At 55.1% G+C, this 20,099-nt stretch overlaps 2 protein-coding genes across 7 annotated transcripts in view; one reads left to right on the top strand and one right to left on the bottom strand.

Moving 5' to 3' along the window:
• The first annotated feature begins 6 nt into the window (after window positions 1–6).
• On the top strand, window positions 7–17,897 carry ZC3H12A (zinc finger CCCH-type containing 12A). 2 transcript variants are annotated; one of them, XM_082422071.1, is made up of 7 exons: window positions 43–196; window positions 1,063–1,538; window positions 5,896–6,035; window positions 7,011–7,245; window positions 7,750–7,856; window positions 8,050–8,916; window positions 10,957–17,897. In XM_082422071.1, the coding sequence occupies exons 2-7, from the start codon at window positions 1,144–1,146 to the stop codon at window positions 11,028–11,030; spliced, it is 1,818 nt and encodes a 605-aa protein (XP_082278197.1). In that variant the 5' UTR covers window positions 43–196; window positions 1,063–1,143; the 3' UTR covers window positions 11,031–17,897. The 2 variants fall into 2 exon arrangements, with proteins under 2 accessions (XP_082278198.1, XP_082278197.1); XM_082422072.1 differs by lacking the exon at window positions 10,957–17,897 and having other exon boundaries at window positions 7–196; window positions 8,050–9,666.
• Window positions 17,862–20,099, bottom strand: part of MEAF6 (MYST/Esa1 associated factor 6) — a 25,111-nt gene continuing 22,873 nt past the window's right edge. For 2 of the 5 annotated variants that reach the window (XR_014252797.1, XM_082422475.1), the window contains 2 exons: window positions 19,896–19,929; window positions 17,862–19,408 (listed from right to left, as the gene is read on the bottom strand). Coding sequence is in view for 3 of the 5 variants with exons in the window: in XM_082422475.1 (XP_082278601.1) it covers window positions 19,400–19,408; window positions 19,896–19,929 (43 nt within the window). In the remaining 2 variants the exon portion in view is untranslated. The remainder of the gene's footprint in view (window positions 19,409–19,895; window positions 19,930–20,099) is intronic. The other 3 variants (XR_014252798.1, XM_082422474.1, XM_082422476.1) reach the window with 2 other exon arrangements.

The raw sequence follows: 20,099 nt of genomic DNA, 5'->3' as shown, positions 1-20,099 counted from the left end.
GGGCGGAGCAGGAAGGGGCGATGGCCGCTCCGCCCCCTGCCGCTCGGGCCGGCTCTCGCCCCCCCCGCCCGGCTTCCGCGTCATGGTCCCGAGCGCCACCTCCTCGCCCACCCGCCCCATATAAAAGCGCCGCCGGCCTGGCCCCCGGGACTCGGCCCCATGGAGATGCCGCCGGCCGCGGCAGGCGCACTGCAAGGTGAGGCGCGCGCGACGGGGAGGGGGCGCGGGTGCGGGCTTAGGGGGCGGGCGGAGGAGCGGATGAGAAGGGCTTTGGCTGGGACTGACCTGAGCGGGAGGGACGTGGGGCCGGTCAGCTCCGGCCTCCCCTACCCCCAGGATCCTCCCAACTTAGTCCAAGTCGGAGGATCCTGGGGGTAGGGAGACCGAGGTCCGGAGGGGGAATAGAGCGCTCGCGAGGCTCTGGGCCGGGACACCCTCAGCGTCACCGAGCCCGGAGGCCAACCAGAGTTTCCCAGCAACTTTTCTCTCTGGTGGGTCGCCCCGGAAACTTCCCCTCCCCCGGTCCGGGAGTCCGGCCACGGGCCCCTCGCCTCCTGGCCTGGGCTCCGAGCACTGGGCAGGCGGGCGAGAGGAGGCGATGGCTTCAACGGGGAAGCCCCCCCTCCCCCCACCCCAGCGCAGTTCCAACCCAGTGGGTTTCCATCTGAGAGCCCCGCCCCGCAGCTGTCGGGGCGCGGCGAGGTCCTCGGAAGCCTCCCAAGACCTCTGGGTCCCCTGGGTTGACGGGGGGCTGGGGGGTGGGGTGGGAGGAGTCGTCAGACTGCCTAAGTTCAAATCCTTGCGCCGTCAGCTAACAGCTGGATGACCTAGAGCAAGTTCTTAACGTCTGTGGCTCAGTTTCCTCCTTTGTATTAAGGGAATGATGCTCCCTAGCTGAGAGTGCTTTTGAGAGGATAACAGAGGTAACGCGGAAGATGGCTTTACATTTTGCATACTGCCACCAATCCTCGTGTTCTCATCCTGTTGGATGGGGCGGGGTCAGGAGAGGGGTGAGAGAGAGAGAGCCATTCCCTATCCCTAACCCTCGTGGTTGTCATACAGGAGCTGTGACAAGTGCCTTCCACCAGTCCGAGCTGTGAGTGGCCGGTGGAGAGAGAGGCCCACCCAGGAAGCCACCCCACCATGAGTCTGTGGGAGCTTGAAGACGGCCACAGCTGCCAAGGGACCCCCAGGCCGGCCCAGGAGTCCACGGCTGAGGAGGCAAGGACTGCAGAGCTGCAGATGAAGGTTGACTTCTTCCGGAAGCTGGGCTACTCATCTGCTGAGATCCACAGTGTCCTGCAGAAGCTGGGGGTCCAGGCAGACACCAACACTGTGCTGGGCGAGCTGGTGAAACATGGGTCAGCGGCCGAGCGGGAGCGCCAGGCATCGCCGGACCCCTGCCCTCAGCTGCCTCTGGTCCCCCGGGGTGGGGGCAACCCCAAGGCCCCCATCCTGGAGCCCTCTCCCCCTGAGGAGGACAAGGAGGGCAGTGACCTGAGGCCCGTGGTCATCGATGGGAGCAACGTGGCTATGAGGTACATGTCACTTCTGTGGCCAAGACTGTGGCCGGGAATAGTGGCCGTGTGTCTCTGCACCTGTGGTAGAGAGGATTTCAGGAAGGAGTTTGACCGCTTCTCCAGACTGGTCTAGAGGAAGCCCTTTATGGATGCCCTACTGTGTGCCAGGAGGCTCCCTTAATCCTCATGGCTTCTTGGAAGTGGGTTTTAGGGATGTTTGAGGGAGCTCAGAGTGTTGCTCAGGGTCACACGACTGGTAAGTGCCGGAGCAAAGATTTGAACTCAGGTCCTTCTGTCTCCAGAGCTACCTTATGCTCTTCAGGAGGGATCAGACTGTGGGCTCCAGCTTACTACATAGGAGCCTTCTTTCCTCCTCCATGAGATGGGACTAACCCACCCCTCAGGTGGTGGTTGTGAGGAGCGAATGCACAGAACCTGGAGAGAAGTAAGGGCTCATTAATCAGTAGTAGCTGTTATTGTTACTATTATTCAGAGTCTGGGACTGCTGAGGCCTTGTCCCAGACCTGGGCTCCCATGGAAGCGGGCCCCGCTACTGAGGTCTTTGTAGCTGTGACCAAGAGTAACCTCGAGGATCTGGCTCTACATCAGGGGTGTGGGTGGGTAGCTTGATGCTTTGGCTCCAGGGGAGCAGTGACTTGGGTCACTTCTGCTGGAGCCACCTGTGCTGGACTGGGCTCCGAGGGCTCCCCGGGGGGGCAGAGCCAGGACTCAGCCCCTGTAACCATCCCACCTCTCCCCTAGGCAGGCTCAGCCTGGGGGGGGGGGGCGGGGGGCGGTGGGAGGGCTGCCGCCGACCCCAGGGAGCCCAGACTTCCCTTCCATCCAGGCCCTGCCCTCTGGCCCTGCTTTCTCCCAGTCCTTTCAAGGCAGGCTGGTGAGTCAGGGTTGGGTGGATGGTTCACAAGGAAAAGTTCCTGTGGGTGTGGAGGGGGAGATCCCAGACACAGGTGTGGAGTGGGAAGGGCTCCTTCCCTGGCTTCCCTGAGGTCTCTCAGGTGGGCTGCCTAAGGCCTCTCTATGCCTTTGCCCCTCTGCCCCTCCCACACCTGGCCCACCTGGCCCAGCTCGGCTGTCTGGCTGGTCCTGGCCCAGCTCAGCAGGTGCGCAGGTGGCCCTCTTCCAGCCGCTTTTGGGTCAGTCTTTCCATCTCTGAAACGGACTGAGCCTAGGTGGAAGTTGAGGAAAGCTGGCGTCCACAGGCCAGTGGCTGCTGGTCACAATATGTGCTTTGCGAGTTAGGGGACCCCTCTCAGGCTCCAGCAGTGTTTGGCCGGGATCCGGCGGCGGCTCCCTCCTCTAGGGGCGTGGGCCCGAGCGCTGAGCCCCGGGGGCAGCCATGTGCTGTGTGTGTTTGTGTCCCGGCAGGAGGAGGAGGGGCCTGGGCGGGAGGAGGGGCAGGTGGTGCAGTGGGTGGCCAGAGGCCGAGCCGCAGGGGTTTTCTGAGCTGGGGCAGTAGCAGGAGGGGAATTCCAGCCTCAAACTTCCTGTCTCAGCTGCTGCAGGGTTCCTGCCCTTCTGCCCCCTCCCGCCCAGGGCAGGCGGGCCAGCCCCTGCCATATGCAAATCGTGGGGAAATTCACCTCTGTTTCCTTCTAAGGGAATTTTTCTCCACTAGCTGGGCCCAGCCCAGGCAGATCTTTTCACCTGGGTAGCCTGCCTTTTGGCCCTGCCCTCTGCCCTAGGGCGGGAGCCGCTGAGCTGGAGTCTCCTACAGAATCGCACATCTTAACCGGCGTCTCGTTAGACAGGCTGAGAGGCCCTGACCTTCTGGGCCGACAGGACGGTGGTGTGGGATGGGAGGATGTCTGGTTTTCCTGTGCCAGCACAGCTTCCTCCACAGCAGCGGAGGGGGACTAAAGTTAGCTGTAGAGAGACAGTCCTGGCTTGGGAGGGCAGAATCTGGGCTTGACTCGAGAGACTGGAACATGTGTCTACTTCTCCCAAGACTAAGGCTCTGACTACCTGCTTAAGGGATATTCTGGGGGCTAGGGCGGCTGAGAGCAGACTTGTCCCCAGCCAGGGTTTCTGATGCCCAGAAGCAGTACACTGTCCTGGAAGCCCCGGTGTCCCATGAAGTCCCAGGGCTTGCAGGTGCTGGCCTGGGATGGGGCATATGCAGGTACACACGTGTGTATAGAAGGAGGCAGGTAAATGCATGTGCAAACTGCGTACCTGAGACAGGGATCCAAGGCAGAGATGATCCCATCCCCACATTTCTGGGGAGACAGAAGGCCTAGGGCAGGGGGAAGCACTGGGCATTGCGAAGGCAGACCTGGGACCTGAGCCATCCTGCCAGGTCAGGGAAGGCTTCTCAGAGGCAGTGACACCTCACCTGGTCCTGACAGAGGAGAGAAGTTTGCCAGATGCATGGTTTTCCCTGTTCCCAGCCTGCCCCACCCTCTGAACAGTTTGTTCAAACTCAAGTTTGGGAGCTTTTTTTTCTTTCCTAAATAAACCTCAGCTCTTCTGTTAGGGGCAGGAAGGCAATCCAGTACCCCCAGATGTGGGTTCAAGTTCTGCCTCTTATCAGTAGCCAGGGAACCTTCGATGAGTCTCAGAGCCTTGTAAGGATGAAGCAAGGAGGTGTGAGATGTACCTGGCCTCCAGCAGGTGCTTGGTACCCGCCCATCCCCGCTCCAGGCCTGCTGTCAGGGTTGGCACTTGTCTTTGTACTGTCTTAGCATCAGTACCCGTGGTGGCTATGAGCACAGCCTCTGGGTCTGCGTTTCGGTTGGACCACTGCTACTGTGTGATGCTGGCAACTGGTTGCCCTCTGTGGACCAGTTTCCACACCTGAATAAAAGGGCAAGTGGGACTTCCCTGGTGGTCCAGTGGTTAAGACTGCGCACTTCCAATGCAGGGGGCTCGGGTTCAATCCCTGGTCGGTGAACTAAGATCCCACATGACATGCAGCACAGCAAAAAAAAAACTGGGGGTGGGGGGGCCAGGGCCCTTTAATGATAGTACCCTCCTCAGAGACTTGCTGGTGATTCAGTATTGAGCATGGAGATCAGGGCCTGCCTCACAGCTCTCAGTAAATGTTAACTTTTATTATAAGCAGGCCGGCGGATGGCAGGGAGGCCCCACCCGGTGGGGATGAGCCCTGCCTTCGGGCTGGACTTTGCCTCACCTACAGTTTACGGAGACCTTCAGCCCTGGGAGCCCCCCACCTCACTCCCAGACAGCCTCCGTGCCCGCCAGCTGCCCTACCTCCCTTTCTACTTCTCTTGGGGCTCCAGCTATTACCGCCCCCAAGCCAGCCACAGGATGTGGTCGGCCATGGAGTTGCCTCTTTTGCGTAACGCTTATTCTGTTTTATGTGCCAAATATGAGAGTCTGAGTTGTACGCTGAGGGGCAGGGACTGTCGGGGTGAGAGCCCCAGCTGACCCCTTCCAGCCCCCTAGCCTGGTCCTGGAGCCCTGCCATGATACCCAGTATCACCTGGGAGCCCCCTTCCATTCCCAGGAAGCCAGCTGGAACCTCCACTTTGTTGGACTGTCTTTGGCCTCAAGAAAACAGGAACGTTGTCCCACTGACATGGGCCCTTCTTAAGGAGGCTGCAGACCACCCGGCCCATTTTTCAGACAGAGAAGCTGAGCCAGAGCAACCTCAGGGCTTGCTTCTTGACCCAGCCACATTTGGATGGGGTGAGGTCTGGTCCACGGCAGGGGGATGTCCCATTTCCCAGCTCTCCTGCTGGCAGAGTCCCCAGAGTCTTCCAGACCATCTTTTTGCCTCGGGTCATGCCTTCTCCAAAAGGGCAAGAAGAGAACAGGGAGTCCAGGCGTTTTGGGGAATTGGCAGTCGGAGGAAAAGCAGTTCCTTTCACTTTCAGAACGAAAGACCTCGCAGCTGCCTCCTGCCCTGTGTCCCTCGCCGTCCTCAGTCCCAGCCCCTGCAGTTTGAGCAGGATTGAACTGTAATCCAACTTTAATCCGGAGCAATCTGGTTTCTCCTTCCCAGCACCCACCCTCAGCCCTGCTGAGCCGGCGAGGGAGGGGTGGTGACTCAGTCAGCCTGTGTACATCTGTGTCTCCATGGTCCCAGTGCCTTTCCCCCACCCCCAGGTGTGTTGTAAGCGGCCTGACCCTTCCCCATGTGGGGAGTGGGTGCTGCCAGATTCCTGGGCATCTCCTCACTGTCAGGAGACGGAACCTCAGGGAAAGCCCCGGGTCTGGCCATCCCGGGCGGTGTGGGAACCAGCAGGGAATACAGGCCCTAGGCCCCCGGCCAGAAGGCGGGGGGCTGAGCCCAGCGGCTCCACCGGCTCGGGCAGGGGCTGGAGTGCCACCCATCTCTCTCCTGTGCGGGCCTGGAAGCAGCAGGCCGACCCCGTCCTCCTCTCCTCCCCAGCCATGGGAACAAGGAGGTCTTCTCTTGCCGGGGTATCCTCCTGGCAGTGAACTGGTTTTTGGAGCGGGGCCACACAGACATCACAGTGTTTGTACCATCTTGGAGGAAAGAGCAGCCTCGGCCCGATGTGCCCATCACAGGTGAGTGGCACCTCTGAAGGGACATGGTCTCCCTGCCCCAGGAGCCCCGATCCTCCTCAGTAGAGAGCCTTTGGGTGTGAGCAACAGCTTCTAGGCCCCAAGCAGGGACCAGCATTCTTTTCCTGGCTTTTGCTGTCCTCAGCATCCCTGCTCTGAACAGCGGTCCTTAGAGATCACCTTGGGCAACCTCTGCCTCCGGGTCCTGGGCACCTCCCTCACCTAATGGTGGCATGCTCTTGCCATGTCCCCAACGGCACAGGGGCAGCGTGGTGTGGCGGCTAAGCCCCTGGGCTCTAGAATCCTGGCTCAGTCCCTTCTGGCTCTGAGCCACTTGCCCCTGATCTGAGACGCGGGATGGAGTGAGGATTTGATAAACTCGCAGGGTTGGTTGTGAGGATCACATGGGTTAATACACGTAAGTGCTCAGAAGAACACCTGGTACATACATAGCAAGTACCAGCTGCTACCGTTGCTCTTACATGAGCCCCCAACCTTTGGGAGGAGAACCTGAGTTTATTTCCCTGGAAGTCTTGAGATCTGGGGGCAGGCTGGCTGGGGCCGCCCGCTCCAAGAAAAGCAGCCCCTTCTGTGTGGGTCCTTCTGTCCTGGTTGAGACACTCCTCTGGCCCCAGCTCAAGCCGCGGCTCATTCCTAGATCCCTCGAGAACAGGCTGGGCGCGACCACACCTAGTGTCCAGGAGGGGGAAGGAGGCAGCCCAGCTCTACTGAGGAGCCTTCCCTGAGCAGGACCTGCTAGACTGTTCCCTGGGGTTCTTGGTCTTTGGGCAGCAAACTAGGCGCCAGGCCCAGCGAGGGGCTGGGCCGCAGCAGTGGCCTCTGCAGAGCCTCTTCCTGTTCCCGCGACCCTGGGGGAACCTTGAGAGCCCTGTGTCTGGCAACCGGGGGGTCAGGGAGCCCTGCGAGCTGGCTCTGGGTCCAGGCTGGGCCCTGACCTGCGCCCCTGCTGCCTCCCAGACCAGCATATCCTGCGGGACCTGGAGAAGAAGAAGATCCTGGTGTTCACGCCGTCGAGGCGCGTGGGCGGCAAGCGCGTGGTCTGCTATGACGACCGCTTCATCGTGAAGCTGGCCTTCGAGTCCGACGGCATCGTGGTCTCTAATGACACTTACCGGGACCTCCAGGGCGAGCGGCAGGAGTGGAAGCGCTTCATCGAGGAGCGGCTGCTCATGTACTCCTTCGTCAACGACAAGTACGTTCCGGCCACCGCAGGGAGGTGCCTGTGGGAAGGATGGAGCTGGGGCAGCTCTGCTGCGGGGCGGTGGCCTTGGGCCCAGGCAGCAGGCCTCATGTGGGAAGGGTCAGGCTGGGACCAGACTGGGGCTTTCTAATTTGGGGGATGGAGAAGGAGCAGGAGCATGTGGGACAGGATGTGGTCAGTGCTTCCAAGAGAGCACCTCCACTTCCCAGCACCGAAGCTCTGAGCAGAGGCCAGTGGATGCAGCTTTAGATTCAGATGTTCGGCCTCAGCGAGCTCCCAGTAGGAGAGTCACCCTAAAGGCGCCCATGGCTGCGGCCTTCTGGACTGGGACCTCCTCCACTCCCTTGGGACAGTACCCCCTAGAGCCCAGGGATGTCGTGCTGGGCAGACACCAGTTTTAGGAGCTGCCTTCCTCTCCGTGCTAGCGAGGCTTACTGTCCTGCCCTCTCCTCGGCCCTGGGAAGTCCCCCTTCATGTCTCACACCTCCTCCGCAGGTTCATGCCCCCTGATGACCCCTTGGGCCGTCACGGGCCGAGCCTGGACAACTTCCTGCGTAAGAAGCCACTCATGGCCGAGCACAGGAAGCAACCGTGTCCCTATGGTAAGACCCCCCAGCTCCACCCTCCAGGGCCCTCCTCACGCCATCCCCTTCCTCTCTTGCCTAAGTCGGCCTGCGCCCCATGTTCTTTCTCTCGGGGACCCCCAACCCCATGTTTCCTGTGCTACCCCCTTCCGTCTCCCACCCCCTGGTTCTAGAGCCCCCCGGCTGAGAGCCCTCCTTAATTCTCTCCCAGGGAGGAAATGCACCTATGGGATAAAGTGCCGATTCTTCCACCCCGAGCGGCCAAGCCGGCCCCAGCGCTCCGTGGCTGACGAGCTCCGTGCCAACGCCCTCCTCTCGCCCCCCAGGCCGCCAAGCAAGGAGAAAAGTGGCCGGCGGCCTTCACCTTCCTCTCAGCCCGGCTCTCTGCCAACAGAGCATGAGCAGTGCAGCCCTGATGGGAAGAAGCTGGGGGCCCAGTCATCCCCGGGAACCCACGGGGAAGGCCTGACACAGACCTTCACCCCGGCAGGCAGGAGCCTCCCACCTAGTGGGGGCAGTGGCAGCAGCTTTGGGCCCTCAGACTGGTTCCCGCAGACCCTGGACTCTCTCCCGTATACCTCCCAGGATTGCCTGGACTCGGGCATTGGCTCCCTGGAGAGCCAGATGTCAGAACTCTGGGGGATTCGAGGAGGCGGCCCTGCTGAGCCGGGCCCACCTCGGGGCCCTTACGCCGGCTACCGCCCCTATGGGGCCGAGCTCCCCGCCACTCCGGCCTTCTCTGCCTTCAGCCGGACCATGGGTGCTGGCCACTTCAGCGTCCCTGCTGACTACGCACCCCCGCCGGCTGCGTTTCCACCTCGAGAGTACTGGTCTGAGCCATACCAGCTGCCCCCACCCACCCCAGTCCTGCAGGAGCCCCGGGTGCCGGGCCCAGGGGCTGACAGGGGCCCCTGGGGCGGGGCAGGCAGCCTGGCCAAGGAGCGAGCCAGCGTGTACACCAAGCTGTGTGGCGTCTTCCCCCCGCACCTGGTGGAGGCCGTGATGGGGCGCTTCCCGCAGCTCCTGGACCCCCAGCAGCTAGCCGCCGAGATCCTCTCCTACAAGTCCCAGCACCTCAGTGAGTAAGCTGGCCAGCCGCCCGGGCAGCACCTCCGGCCTCCGAGGGCTGCCAGGCTGGGCTTTGGGCCTTCGAGCAGGCCAGCCCCGGCCCCAGCCTAGAGGCTGGACAGAGGGAGGATTCAAGTAGGGAAGAGAACCCACAGACCGAAGATACTGTAGGATTGGTTCTGGCACCTCTAGGCGTCTGCCCGCCCAAGGGGTCAGGAGCAATCACCCTGTTGATGCACATTGTATCTGTAGTTCAAGGAGACGCTGCCAGTAACGGCTGTCAGTCCGTGGCTGAGGCCCAAACCCTCCTTCTCTCAGAGGGCGGGGAGGGAGGCAGCGGGGAGCAGAGGCCTGGGCTGGGGGCCCTCTGCACGGCCCCCCACCTCCGCCCCGTCCCTGGGATGCCGGCCTTGGCCGGCTCGTTGGGCACCGTGTGCCCGCCCTCCGTGGGCCCTCCTCTAAGCCAATGAGGCCTCGTCCGTGCTCTAGCGGGCACGGGGCTTCATGTTAGTAAGCAAGATGCTTCTTAATAACCCACTTCCGTCCCACTCTGTGCTCCTATCCCATCGCCCCTGCAGGGTCAAGGGCACTCTGCCCCACCCTCTCCTCCTCCCCCCTTCCTCTGTATTCAGAGCCATCTCGCCCTTCCCCAAGGGGGGACGCGTGTATGTGTGTGTACAGGTGTAAATGTTAAATATTTTAACTGGAAAGCCCTTGCCTCTCTTCACACATCAATAAAGTACAATGTGAGCCCCTCTAAGAGGTGATGGTCTTTGTTGCTTCCGGGTGGGGCCCGCTCCTGGTGATGGAAGGTCAGCAGGTGGGCACCCCGGATCTGCCTCCACACCAGCTCCCTGACCCTTCTCTGGAAGGAGGGTTTGCTGAGTTCTACCGAGAGTGCTCTGTCCCTTGGGGTAGAGGCGTCCTTCCTGAGGCCTTGGGTCAGGCCTGGAGAGGGGGCGGCTGTGGACACACGGGCAGAGTGTCAGGAAGCAGAAGCATGAAGCTTGGAGTCCTGAGGCTGCAGCGTGGGGAAGGGGTGCTGTTGCGGGAGAGTAGGGGGATGGGTCAGGCCGGCCCCTCCGTCTGCCCCGTGACCAGAGCTGAGCGTTCCAGGAGAGCTTGTAGAGTGGGCCTAAGGGCTCAGCTCTGTCCCGTCCTCCCAGATCTTGCCCTGCTTCAGGCCCGGAGTGGAGTCGGGGGCACTGGGGTGGAATCAGCCTGGAGAGGCCCTGCCAGGGTAACCTCCAAGCAGGAGGTTAGGGGTCCCTGGCCCCAAACACAAGAACAGGTTCTGCCACCACGAATGTCACCTGGGGCAAGTGACTACCCCTCTGGGTCTCAGTTTCCACATCTATGAAGTGGGGATGATGATGGCACCTACCTTACAGGGCTGTACCTTACGGGAGGACGTGAGATCATCCGTGTTGTGTTCACCTCCACCCACCATCTCAACCTTCCCATCTGCCCCTGGAAGGAAAAGGCCAGGCAGGAATACACAATTTTTTTTTTTTTAATAAATTTATTTATTTTTGGCTGTGTTGGGTCTTCGTTGCTGTGCCCAGGCTTTCTCTAGCTGTGGCGAGCGGGGGCTACTCTTCGTTGCCGTGCGTGGGCTTCTCATTGTGGTGGCTTCTCTTGTTGCGGAGCAGGGGCTCTAGGCACCCGGGCTTCTGTAGTTGTGGCACGCGGGCTCAGTAGTTGTGGCTCGTGGGCTCTAGAGCACAGGCTCAGTAGCTGTGGCGCATGGGCTTAGTTGCTCCGTGCCATGTGGGATTCTTCCCGGACCAGGGCTCAAACCGGTGTCCCCTGCATTGGCAGGCGGATTCTTAACCACTGCGCCACCAGGGAAGTCCTACACAATTTTTTTTTTCAGATAAAAATGAGGTTTAAATGTTAAATATTTTAAGTGAAAAGCTGGACAGTCAGATGATCCCCAAACACCATCAGCAATGGAAAAAATAGTTGTTTTAAGAATTATATCTTTGAACATTTCACCCCATTTGTACTTTTTATTTGTGAAGCTTTTATTGTATCTATTTTTTTCTAGAAACTGCCTTCCCACAGGACGGCTGTGCAGCATGTTGTAGGAAAGGCCACCCCGGTGATCTCCCTGCACATTAGGGTCCCCCCCGCCCCCCGCCAGTTGCTCTTGGCCCAGAACGCTCTGTAGAAGCCTGCACTTCAGGCGGGAATCCACGCGCACAATGTGATAGTGACTGCCGCAAACGTTACTTCCAAGCCCCCATGTCGCGCTCTTCCAGGCGCTCTGTGCCTGCCGCGTCCAGCCGCCTCGGGACGCTTTACCTGCACCAGGAAATGTCGCTACCTCATTTATAAAATAGTTTTTTCCAGTCGAGAACTGTATTCCAGATTAAAGGCTATTTATGGGCCTTTGTGTTTATAGACAGGAAGCTAAAATACCGGACTGTCCAGTTCATTATCAGCCGCTGATGAAGCTGAGTGACTTGCCCGAGGTCCCACGGAGGACAGACTCAGGCAGGGCCTCTGCTTGGGGTCCCCTGGCCCCACAAACCTGAGGAAGGGAGGGACCCAGACACTAGTTCGCAGCGACTCTCGGGCCCCTGAGGGGGATGGCGGTGGAGGGGGTGCCCTCAGCCCTGCCCCTCACGGCCACGTGGAGTTCCATCTGCATGGGGACCCTCCAGCAGGAGGGCTGGCCTGACCACCCCACCGCCCTGCTCACGGCAGGTGTGCCAGCAGTCCCACCCATGTGGCCCCTCTCTGCACACCACGGGGCGGGGAGGGTCGTGAAGGCCATGAGGCCCCAAGGGAGGCCCGGAAGGGAAGGAGAAGTAGGGTGCCTTCACCCCTCTGACCATCCCACCAGCCTGCTCTCCATGAACGTGAAGGCTCACACTTGGTTCCGGACCAGAGCTGAACTCTTGGTCATTCACTGCTTCTGCTTTGTGGGGAGGGGAGGAAGAGGCAGATTCCACAGGCAGGTGGGCAGTGGAGAGGCGGCAGTGGGCAGCAGGTCCGGGCTTGCTGTGGTATCGCCTGGCCTTGCCGGCTCGCCGGCAGGCACGGACAAGGGCAGCAGAGCCCACACGGCAGGTGCGAGCTGGGGCCGGGCTCGTGGAGGACTGAGTCAGTTCGGTGCCCTGTCATCTTTGCTTTTCCCAGCAGCTTCGGCCTGGCTGGGCTGGCCATCCAGGGTTCGGAGCCTCCCCTCCAGGCCTCTTTCTCAATCTGGCTTCCGGGCAGAGCTGCTCAGAGGCTGCCAGGCCCAATGCCCAGCGTGTTTCTTTCCCATGACTTGGGTTTTAATCCTCACCACCTCCTGCCCCACCCGCTGAAGCATCTTTATTCACGAGGCCTCAGCGTCCCCACCTGTGACAGGGACATGATGGTCCCTGCTTCTCCCTAGATTTGACAAGAGGACACCTCAGTGTGGCTGGTGGCAGCACAGGAGGAAACAGCCCTGGGTTCGGGTCCCCCTCACTGGCTGTGTGGCCCTCTCGGGGCCTGGGCTTCCTGGCCTACCTCACAATGCGGTTGGAAAGTGTGAGAGAAAGACAAGTATCACGTGATATTGCTTATCTGTGGAATCTAAAAAAATGGTACAAATGAACTTATTTACAAAACAGAAATAGAGTCACAGCTGTAGAAAACAAACTTATGGTTACCAAGGGGGAAGGGGTGTTGGGGAGGGATGAACTGGGAGATCGGGATGGACATGTACTCACTACTGTATATAAAAAACAGGTAACTAATAAGAACCTGCTGTACAGCACAGGGAACTCTACTCAGTACTGTGTAATGACCTATAGGGGAAAAGAATCTAAAAAAGAGCGGATATATGTACATGTATAACTGAGTCACTTTGCTGTACACCTGAAACTAACACAACATTGTAAATCAACGATACTCCAATAAAAATTTTTTTAAATAATAAAAGAAAATAGAAATACTTGGGGAAAAAAAAATGTGTGAAGGAGAGAGTGGCAGGGCCAGAACGTGACCCTGAGACAGGATCTCAAGCCACTGAGGTGCCGGAGGGGATCAAGCTCCAGTCACTGCCCTGCCGGCTCTTTCCTCCTTTTGTTTTCCTGGTTCCAGGGGCTAAGAAGCCAATGGGGAAACGGGAGCGTATGCAAATCCCTGCATTGGGAAATGACCCTGGGGCGCTCACAGAGGATGGCCTCCTGCCAGCCCTTCCCCCAACCCCCCTAGGCCCCTACACCCCACCCTGGGGCTCTCACCAGCAGGGGCCTGACCCTGGGTCTTCTTGCAAGTTCTGTCCTGCCCTCAGGTTAACCACACTGGTGCGCAGGATGACTACGGAAACCTTGGCCTCCCTGGCAGAGAACTGGATGCAATTCCCTGCCTGGAGGTCCCCGCCCCCTCTGTCTCCATCGCACCACGCCAGCCTGATGAAACACTACAGTCCCTAAAGATCTGAGGGCCTAACCTAGGAGCAGGAGAGCTTTGGGGCTCCAGGAGAGCTTTGGGGCTCCAGGAGAGCAGCTCCTGGGCAACCTCCACCCCAGTGCTGCTAACACCCCAAACAGCACTGGTCTCCTGCAGGGTGGTATGGGGGAGTGGCTGGGAGAGGCCACCGGTCACCATCCAGCTGCCACTTCCTCCCTCTTCCCACGCTCTGTGCCCTCCCTCCTCCCCCCAGGTCCCCTGGAAAAGCCAGACTGTGTCTCCCCTACACAGAAGGGCAAGCCCCCTGCCCTGAAGGAGGTGCTGGGCAGGTCTCTATGAGAAACAGACTGAGCGAGCCACAGAGAAACTGGGATTCAAGGGGACACAAATCTAGAGTTGGGGGAGGGGTAGTGCCATCAGCCCAAGCCCTGGGCCCAGCTGGTCTCCAGGGGTTCCTGCCCCTAAAGAAGGCAGTTCCGGGATCCTAGCACTTTTGCCCCAGGGATCCTCAAACCTCTGGCTCATTTTTTTCCCCTAGACCATATAGCAGGGTGGGTAGAGGGTGGTGAGTAAGAGCCTGTTCTGGGGGCCTCCTAGTTCATGGAAAGGGTGTGGGAGATTTGGCTGAAAGGGACAGGAAGTAGGGCCCTACAATTAAGGAAAATGAAGCATTCCCAGGCCATGGTATGTAAATCCTTCCGGCTAGTTCCTGGAGGGGGAGGAGGCCCCAGGCTGTCATTCTGGGGTGTGGCCTCAAAGCCCGACTCAAGGCCGCTGCTGGTGATCTTAAACTGCTCACCCATTTAAGAAATGGCTGCAAAACTAGGTGGGAGAAATGGAGTGGGCAACCCACTCACCGCACAAGGTTAGGCTTGTTGCTAGGAGGCAGGTCACTGGGAAGGGTCCAAAGGCTCTGATTCTGGCTGCTCTCCAGAGAAGAGCCTCACTAAAGGCCAGGGGCGCTGTGGTGCTCTGCCTGCCACCTGCTGGCACCTCCTGGTAAGGACTGCCTGGGGAGCAGGGGGCCTGCTTAGCCCACAGCGCTGCCAGCCCAGGCCTGAGCACAGGGCCTAGAAACTGGGATGCTTGGCAGGATCCGAAAACACAAATCTAAAGAGAAAAATATGGAAAGTAAGTGCTAAGGCAAAAACAGGGTCTTTGGTCTATTTGGTCTTTGCAGCTCCACCTGGAAAGCAACACCAGAGGTCACAGTCCGCCCTACAAAGTTTAGAGTTCCAGAAAATTCCAACTGTTCTGGGTAACAAATTACCCAAGAAAAATTCTCAGGAACTGGAAGAATAGGGAGCAAAGGAAAAGGAGAAAGAAATACTTGTATTCTTTTTTTTTTTTTTGGCTGCACTGGGTCCTCACTGCTGAGCGCGGGCTTTCTCTAATTGCGGCAAGCGGGGGCTCCTCTTCTTTGCGGCGAGCAGGCTTCTCACTGCGGTGGCCTCTCCTGCTATGGAACACGGGCTCTAGGGCGCGCAGGCTTCAGTAGTTGCGGCTCACAGGCTCAGTTGCTCCGCGGCATGTGGGATCTTCCCAGACCAGGGATTGAACCTGTGTCTCCTGCATTGGCAGGCAGATTCTTAACCACTGCGCCATCAGGGAAGTCCCTGTATTCCTATTTTTAAAGTGATATGGAAGATAAAGTCACAGTGAGTTCTACGTATTTCAACCCTTTGGCTCAGCCATCCCACCGCTAAGCACTGTGTTTGCAAAAGGATGTGTGTAATGCACCACAACACTGTCTGAAACAGCAAAAGATGGGAAATAACATTAACACTATCAGTAGAGGACTGGGTTAGATAGATTTTGGTAACAAATGTAATGGAGTATTAGGTAGCCAACAGAAACGAGGCCGCTGCATTTACAGAACATTTTCTAAGCTATATTACTAGCTGAAAACATATGCTCCCATTTCGGTAATAGACACACATAGGTGTGCATGTTGCTCACGTATGTGCAAGGTTCTTCTGGAAGGATACACAGGAAACTGTCTCCGGGAAGGACAACTGGGAGCGGAGGGGCAGGTGGACTGACTTTTCATTGACCGCACTTCAGTACCATTTGAATATATGCCATTTGCATGTACTACTTATTCAAATTAGATATTTTAAAGCACCCTTGGGTAGAGAAATAAGTTATGGGGGTGGGGATGGGGATCTGAGGAGGGCTGTATTGGCCAGGGGTCTCTAATGTTTATTCTTTTTTTTTTTTTTTTGGCACCACGCGGATTATGGCATCTTCGTTCCCCAACCAGGGATCAATCCCTGGCCCACAGCAACGCAAGCGCGGAGTCCTAACCACGAGACCACCAGGGAGTTCCCAGCTAATGTTTATTCTTGTACACGAACAGTGAAAAGTTGGTGCACACCTACCCCCAACATGTGTTATGTTGTTAAACCACGATAACTGCCATTCTGGAAGATTAAAATGGTTGACTGCTTGTGGTTCAACCTAATATTTATTTACAAATTATCTTACATGTACTAATGAATGAATATTTCTGCATATTATATAACACGAAGTGAGGAACTAAGTAAGGCTGAGCCAGAGAGTAAATATAAACCAAAGGCCTGCCGTGTTCTTCCCAGCCCCCAACCCCTCCCCTTGGAGACCAGCACCCTTTGAAGCGGGGATGAGAATCAACTCCGCCACAGCCCATCTCAGCGAGGAAAACTGTTACTCCACAGAGGCGGTTTTTCAAAGGGAAAATTGCTTCAAATCATGAAGCTTACCACTTATGAAATCCGGTCCTGATCACGTTAATTTGGATTAACACAGGAATGGGAACCTCAGCCCCTTCTTCTTCGTATCTCTGCACCTTCCAGGCACATCGCCCTCGCAGGGACTCAGTACGACCCCAGCCTGGGAGAAGTAAATGTGCGCACAGGGCCGTCCTGCTCCCTCTCCACGCCGCACCCAAACCCAGTGCAGCGTCCCCAGCCGGGCTTCCGATGTGAGTTCTTAAGTGTAATGATGCCTCAGTAATTTGGAGAAAGGCTAAGGGGCAGAGGAGTCAGAATAAAAGCAAAAAGTAAGTCACACAGTGTTTCAAAACAGCATACTTACTGCTCTCAAGCTTAGGCCATTTAATACTTGTTTCAGTTCCCTTACTGAGCACATAGGTCAAGAAGTCAAGAATACTCTCTTTAGAATACATACTTACAGGGTACTTACATTACCCCAGCACCCAAAGCCTCAATCTTGGAGTCGGAAATAATGCTAACGCCTGCTTCCTCCTCTTTCACAGCAAGGGATTTTCTTCTAAGCAAAGAGAATAAACTCCGTTATAGGGTAAACGTTTAACCTAATTATGGATCAATTTCCTACAGCACTCCGAAGGCCCCCAAGATGGGGACGGCAGCTTCAACAGGCCATGCTCTCAACCCTCATTAGCCCTGTCCAAATTCACACCACTTCCCTCGGTCCCTCCCCTAGGCCCCAAATAGCTTCTCACCTCCTGCTTTGTGGGTTGTTCCCGTTCTCCGTGTTCAACTTTTAGGGTCTGATGGTGTTTAGAGCACTTTGAGCTATTTCCTCATCTCCTGGAAAAGGGTACTTGAGATTCCCTAGGAAGTTCTATACAGGCACCATCCTCCCAGGATAAGACATAAAGTGCCTGAATTTTTTTTTTTTAGTATCTTGTAACTACCAAAAGGAGCAAAGGACAACCTATTCCCATCTTAGAGATGAGAAGGTTAAAGACTGGAAGCCAAGTACTATTCCAAACCCAACCAAGTTGGTGAAGGCAGTACCTTCTCAGTGGTCCTGGCAGCCGTTCCAGGGCAGGGGTCACTGGTGGGGGTGGCTAAGATGGGAGGACACAGGCCACCCAGCAGACCACCTCCACCAAGTGTCGCAGATGGGAACTGCGAGGGCAACTGCCACCTAAATACACGTGTTCCTCCGCTAGGACGGTTGTTCCTCTAATCAATAACTTGATCAAGGTCATAACCTTATCCTCTTTTAAACTCAAGCAAACTTAAGCTTAGCTGATAGCCAAAGTTGCAAATATCACAAGTATGGTAGGCAGGGATCTCCCGGCATTTTTTCCTAAACCAGCCCAACGTAGGGAACCTAAGTGATCTCTCAAGACTCTTGTATCTCCAGTATGTCTGGCCAACTTACAGGGAAGTTGTGAGGTCTCCTAGTCAATGATTAAACTTTATAGAGAAAATATGTATAAAGCAAGCCATGTCTCTAACCGTGATTATACATACATAGAGGTATTCATATACATAGATATGCTTTTAATAATATATCTTTTTAAGAGAAGTCCTACTCTATCTCTAGCAAAAGTCAAACTGTGAGAGTCAGAAATATCTTCAGGTTTGCTGTGTGCTGTCCTCAGAGTTAAGGAAACCACCGGGATCCCATCCTTCCCTCCCGGGAAAGGAGATTGACAAAAAAGGATACAGAAAGCTTCTGGTTTCCATTGTTTTTAGTTTTGTTTTGTTTTTAAGGAACAATCTATATAAGAAACTACTTCCTTAAAAAAATCCCTGAAGTTCTGCTACCAAAGACATAGGCAAAGACATCTAAATAGCCACAGAGTCAAAAAAAAAAAAAAAAAAGTTTATTTGAGAACAAGAGGAAGCTTTTGCACATCTGACAAGGTAGACGTGTTTGGATAACAGACGCCATCCGTATTTCAGCTCTACCAATATTGCCACAAATGGAACATATTTTTTCTAACAAAGATATGGACATAGTAAAGGACTATGACTAAATAGAGTCAAAGGAAAGGTGAGGCCCCACAGCTTATCCCTTAGACTGATTCATGACACAGGATTTAAATCGAACAATCCAGTCTCCTAATGCAGTGGTTCTCAACTTAGTTTCTTATCAGAATGCCAGGGACTCTTCGAAAGAATATCCCCAATACGAGGCTGTACCCGAGTCAGAGTCTTGGGGAGTGGGACCCAGGCACTGGTATTTTTGTAAGCATCCCAGGTGATTCCGATGTGCAGCCAAGGTGGATGGCCGCTGCTCCAGAGGCAGGTAACAACCGTCAACGGGTTCCTCAGCCCAACCACCCTGAAAGGAAGGGGCATTTAATGGGCATCGTGGCCTCTCGGTGATCCTGTCATTCACTTTGCTCAAGGACTCCAGGCGTTATCAGCTTTGGGTACAATTTAGAGCCTTTCCATTTGCCTTAGTGATTTTTAGAGCAATATTTAATCAGGCAAATACCATCAAAGAGAGAAAAGATGGAAAAAGAAACTTCCATAAGGCATGATACGAATAAGTGAAAAAACAATCTCAAGTTTAAAAGTGAAGGATGAGAAGTCAAAGCCTGTGAAATTTTATTTATACAAAAGAATAAAAATACCTATTTTAAAAGGACTGATTTAAACTTATGTTTTTCAGCTTTTCCTGTTCCTTGAACATGAAACTGCTTCCAACTCAAAAAGATTTAAGATAGGTAATTATTAAACAAACACTCTTTACCTTCCCTCTGCAAAAAAACAGAAAGCCAAGTCCCCATTTTATTTATGGTAAACCAAATTATTTTCAGTTAAGAATATTGGCAACTGCACGAAACAGATTATCAGATATGTCAGCAGGAAGGTATGAGCTGTACAATGGCATTACAAAAAGTCCCCAAAGAAAATAAGATGGTAAAAACAATCATAGAAAAATGATAAAACACAAACAAAATAAGAAAACGCCAGATATTTACAGCCTCCCTCTGAAATGTGACTTGTTCTACGTTCAGCATAAAACAAACCTAGAGAACATTTCTCGATGCGCATCACAGATGAAGCTGGTGCCGGCCAGTTTGCCGGGGGAGACATTGGTTCCAAGAAGGGAGAAATGCACAGTTAGCAACTTGCTGGGATTAAAACAATGTCTTGGGTCTTCCTGCGATTGTTACTGAAAATGACACAAAGTAAATGCTCCGATATGGTCTTACAGAAATGACTTGTTTGTCACCACATTTCAGAACAAACTACTCAGAGTCACAGGCACTGGGTCTGGGAAAGCAGAGATGGATGGCCACGCAGCCAGGTGAGGGGTGTTTATCTTTGTGAGGTCGGAGGAGGGAAGCAGGGCTCTATAGCCTGGATGCTTCTGCACTAATGGGTCTTCTAATAATCCTGAAGAGAGAAAAACAAAAGTCCCAGCTTATTCTCAGCAGAACACTGATAAATTCTCACCAACAACCCTGCTAGGCTATTGCTCTGTAGCCAAAGGTTCTATTTCAAATATGACAGACAATATTTCACATCGAAAGTGGCTTGCCTTCTGAGTCCACAAAGGGACAGAAACATCAATTCTGCCTTATTAGACCTGAGAACTCACCAGTTAGAGGCATGGGGGTGGTGAGGAGGGGTAGTATTAACAGTTCATTATTTGATCAAAGGGAATTTTTCTTCAGTAAAAAATGTGTGAGCCTTTCTCTCTCCAAAATATAAAGAAAGTACACAAACCTAAAAGTCAAAGTGCATCCAGATGGATACCCCAGACTTTAAAACAAGAACTGTGACCCCAGATTAGGAACACTCAAGCTCTGAAGACAAATACGTTTTTCCAACCATCTACAAAAATCACCAGCCTCTCTCAAATGGTCTGGCTGATACTTACAGCTCGTGGTTTTTTGTTTAACTTCAGATCAATCCTGTGATAGGAAAGATAAAAGATATTTGCATTTTAATTTACAGAAAACGGGTCCAAGAATCAGCTACTGCATAGGGCACAAGCTATAACAAAGACTATTTGGTTAAGTAAAATCCACATTCTTCATTAGACTATGTCATATTTAGTTGTTTACCCAGATATTATTAAGCA

This window comes from Balaenoptera physalus (genome assembly GCF_965194825.1).
Source record: "Balaenoptera physalus genome assembly, chromosome: 1".
Lineage (NCBI taxonomy): Eukaryota > Metazoa > Chordata > Mammalia > Artiodactyla > Balaenopteridae > Balaenoptera > Balaenoptera physalus.
The sequence above is the reverse complement of the archived record's forward strand: the minus strand, read 5'-3'. Positions and strand labels throughout refer to the sequence as shown.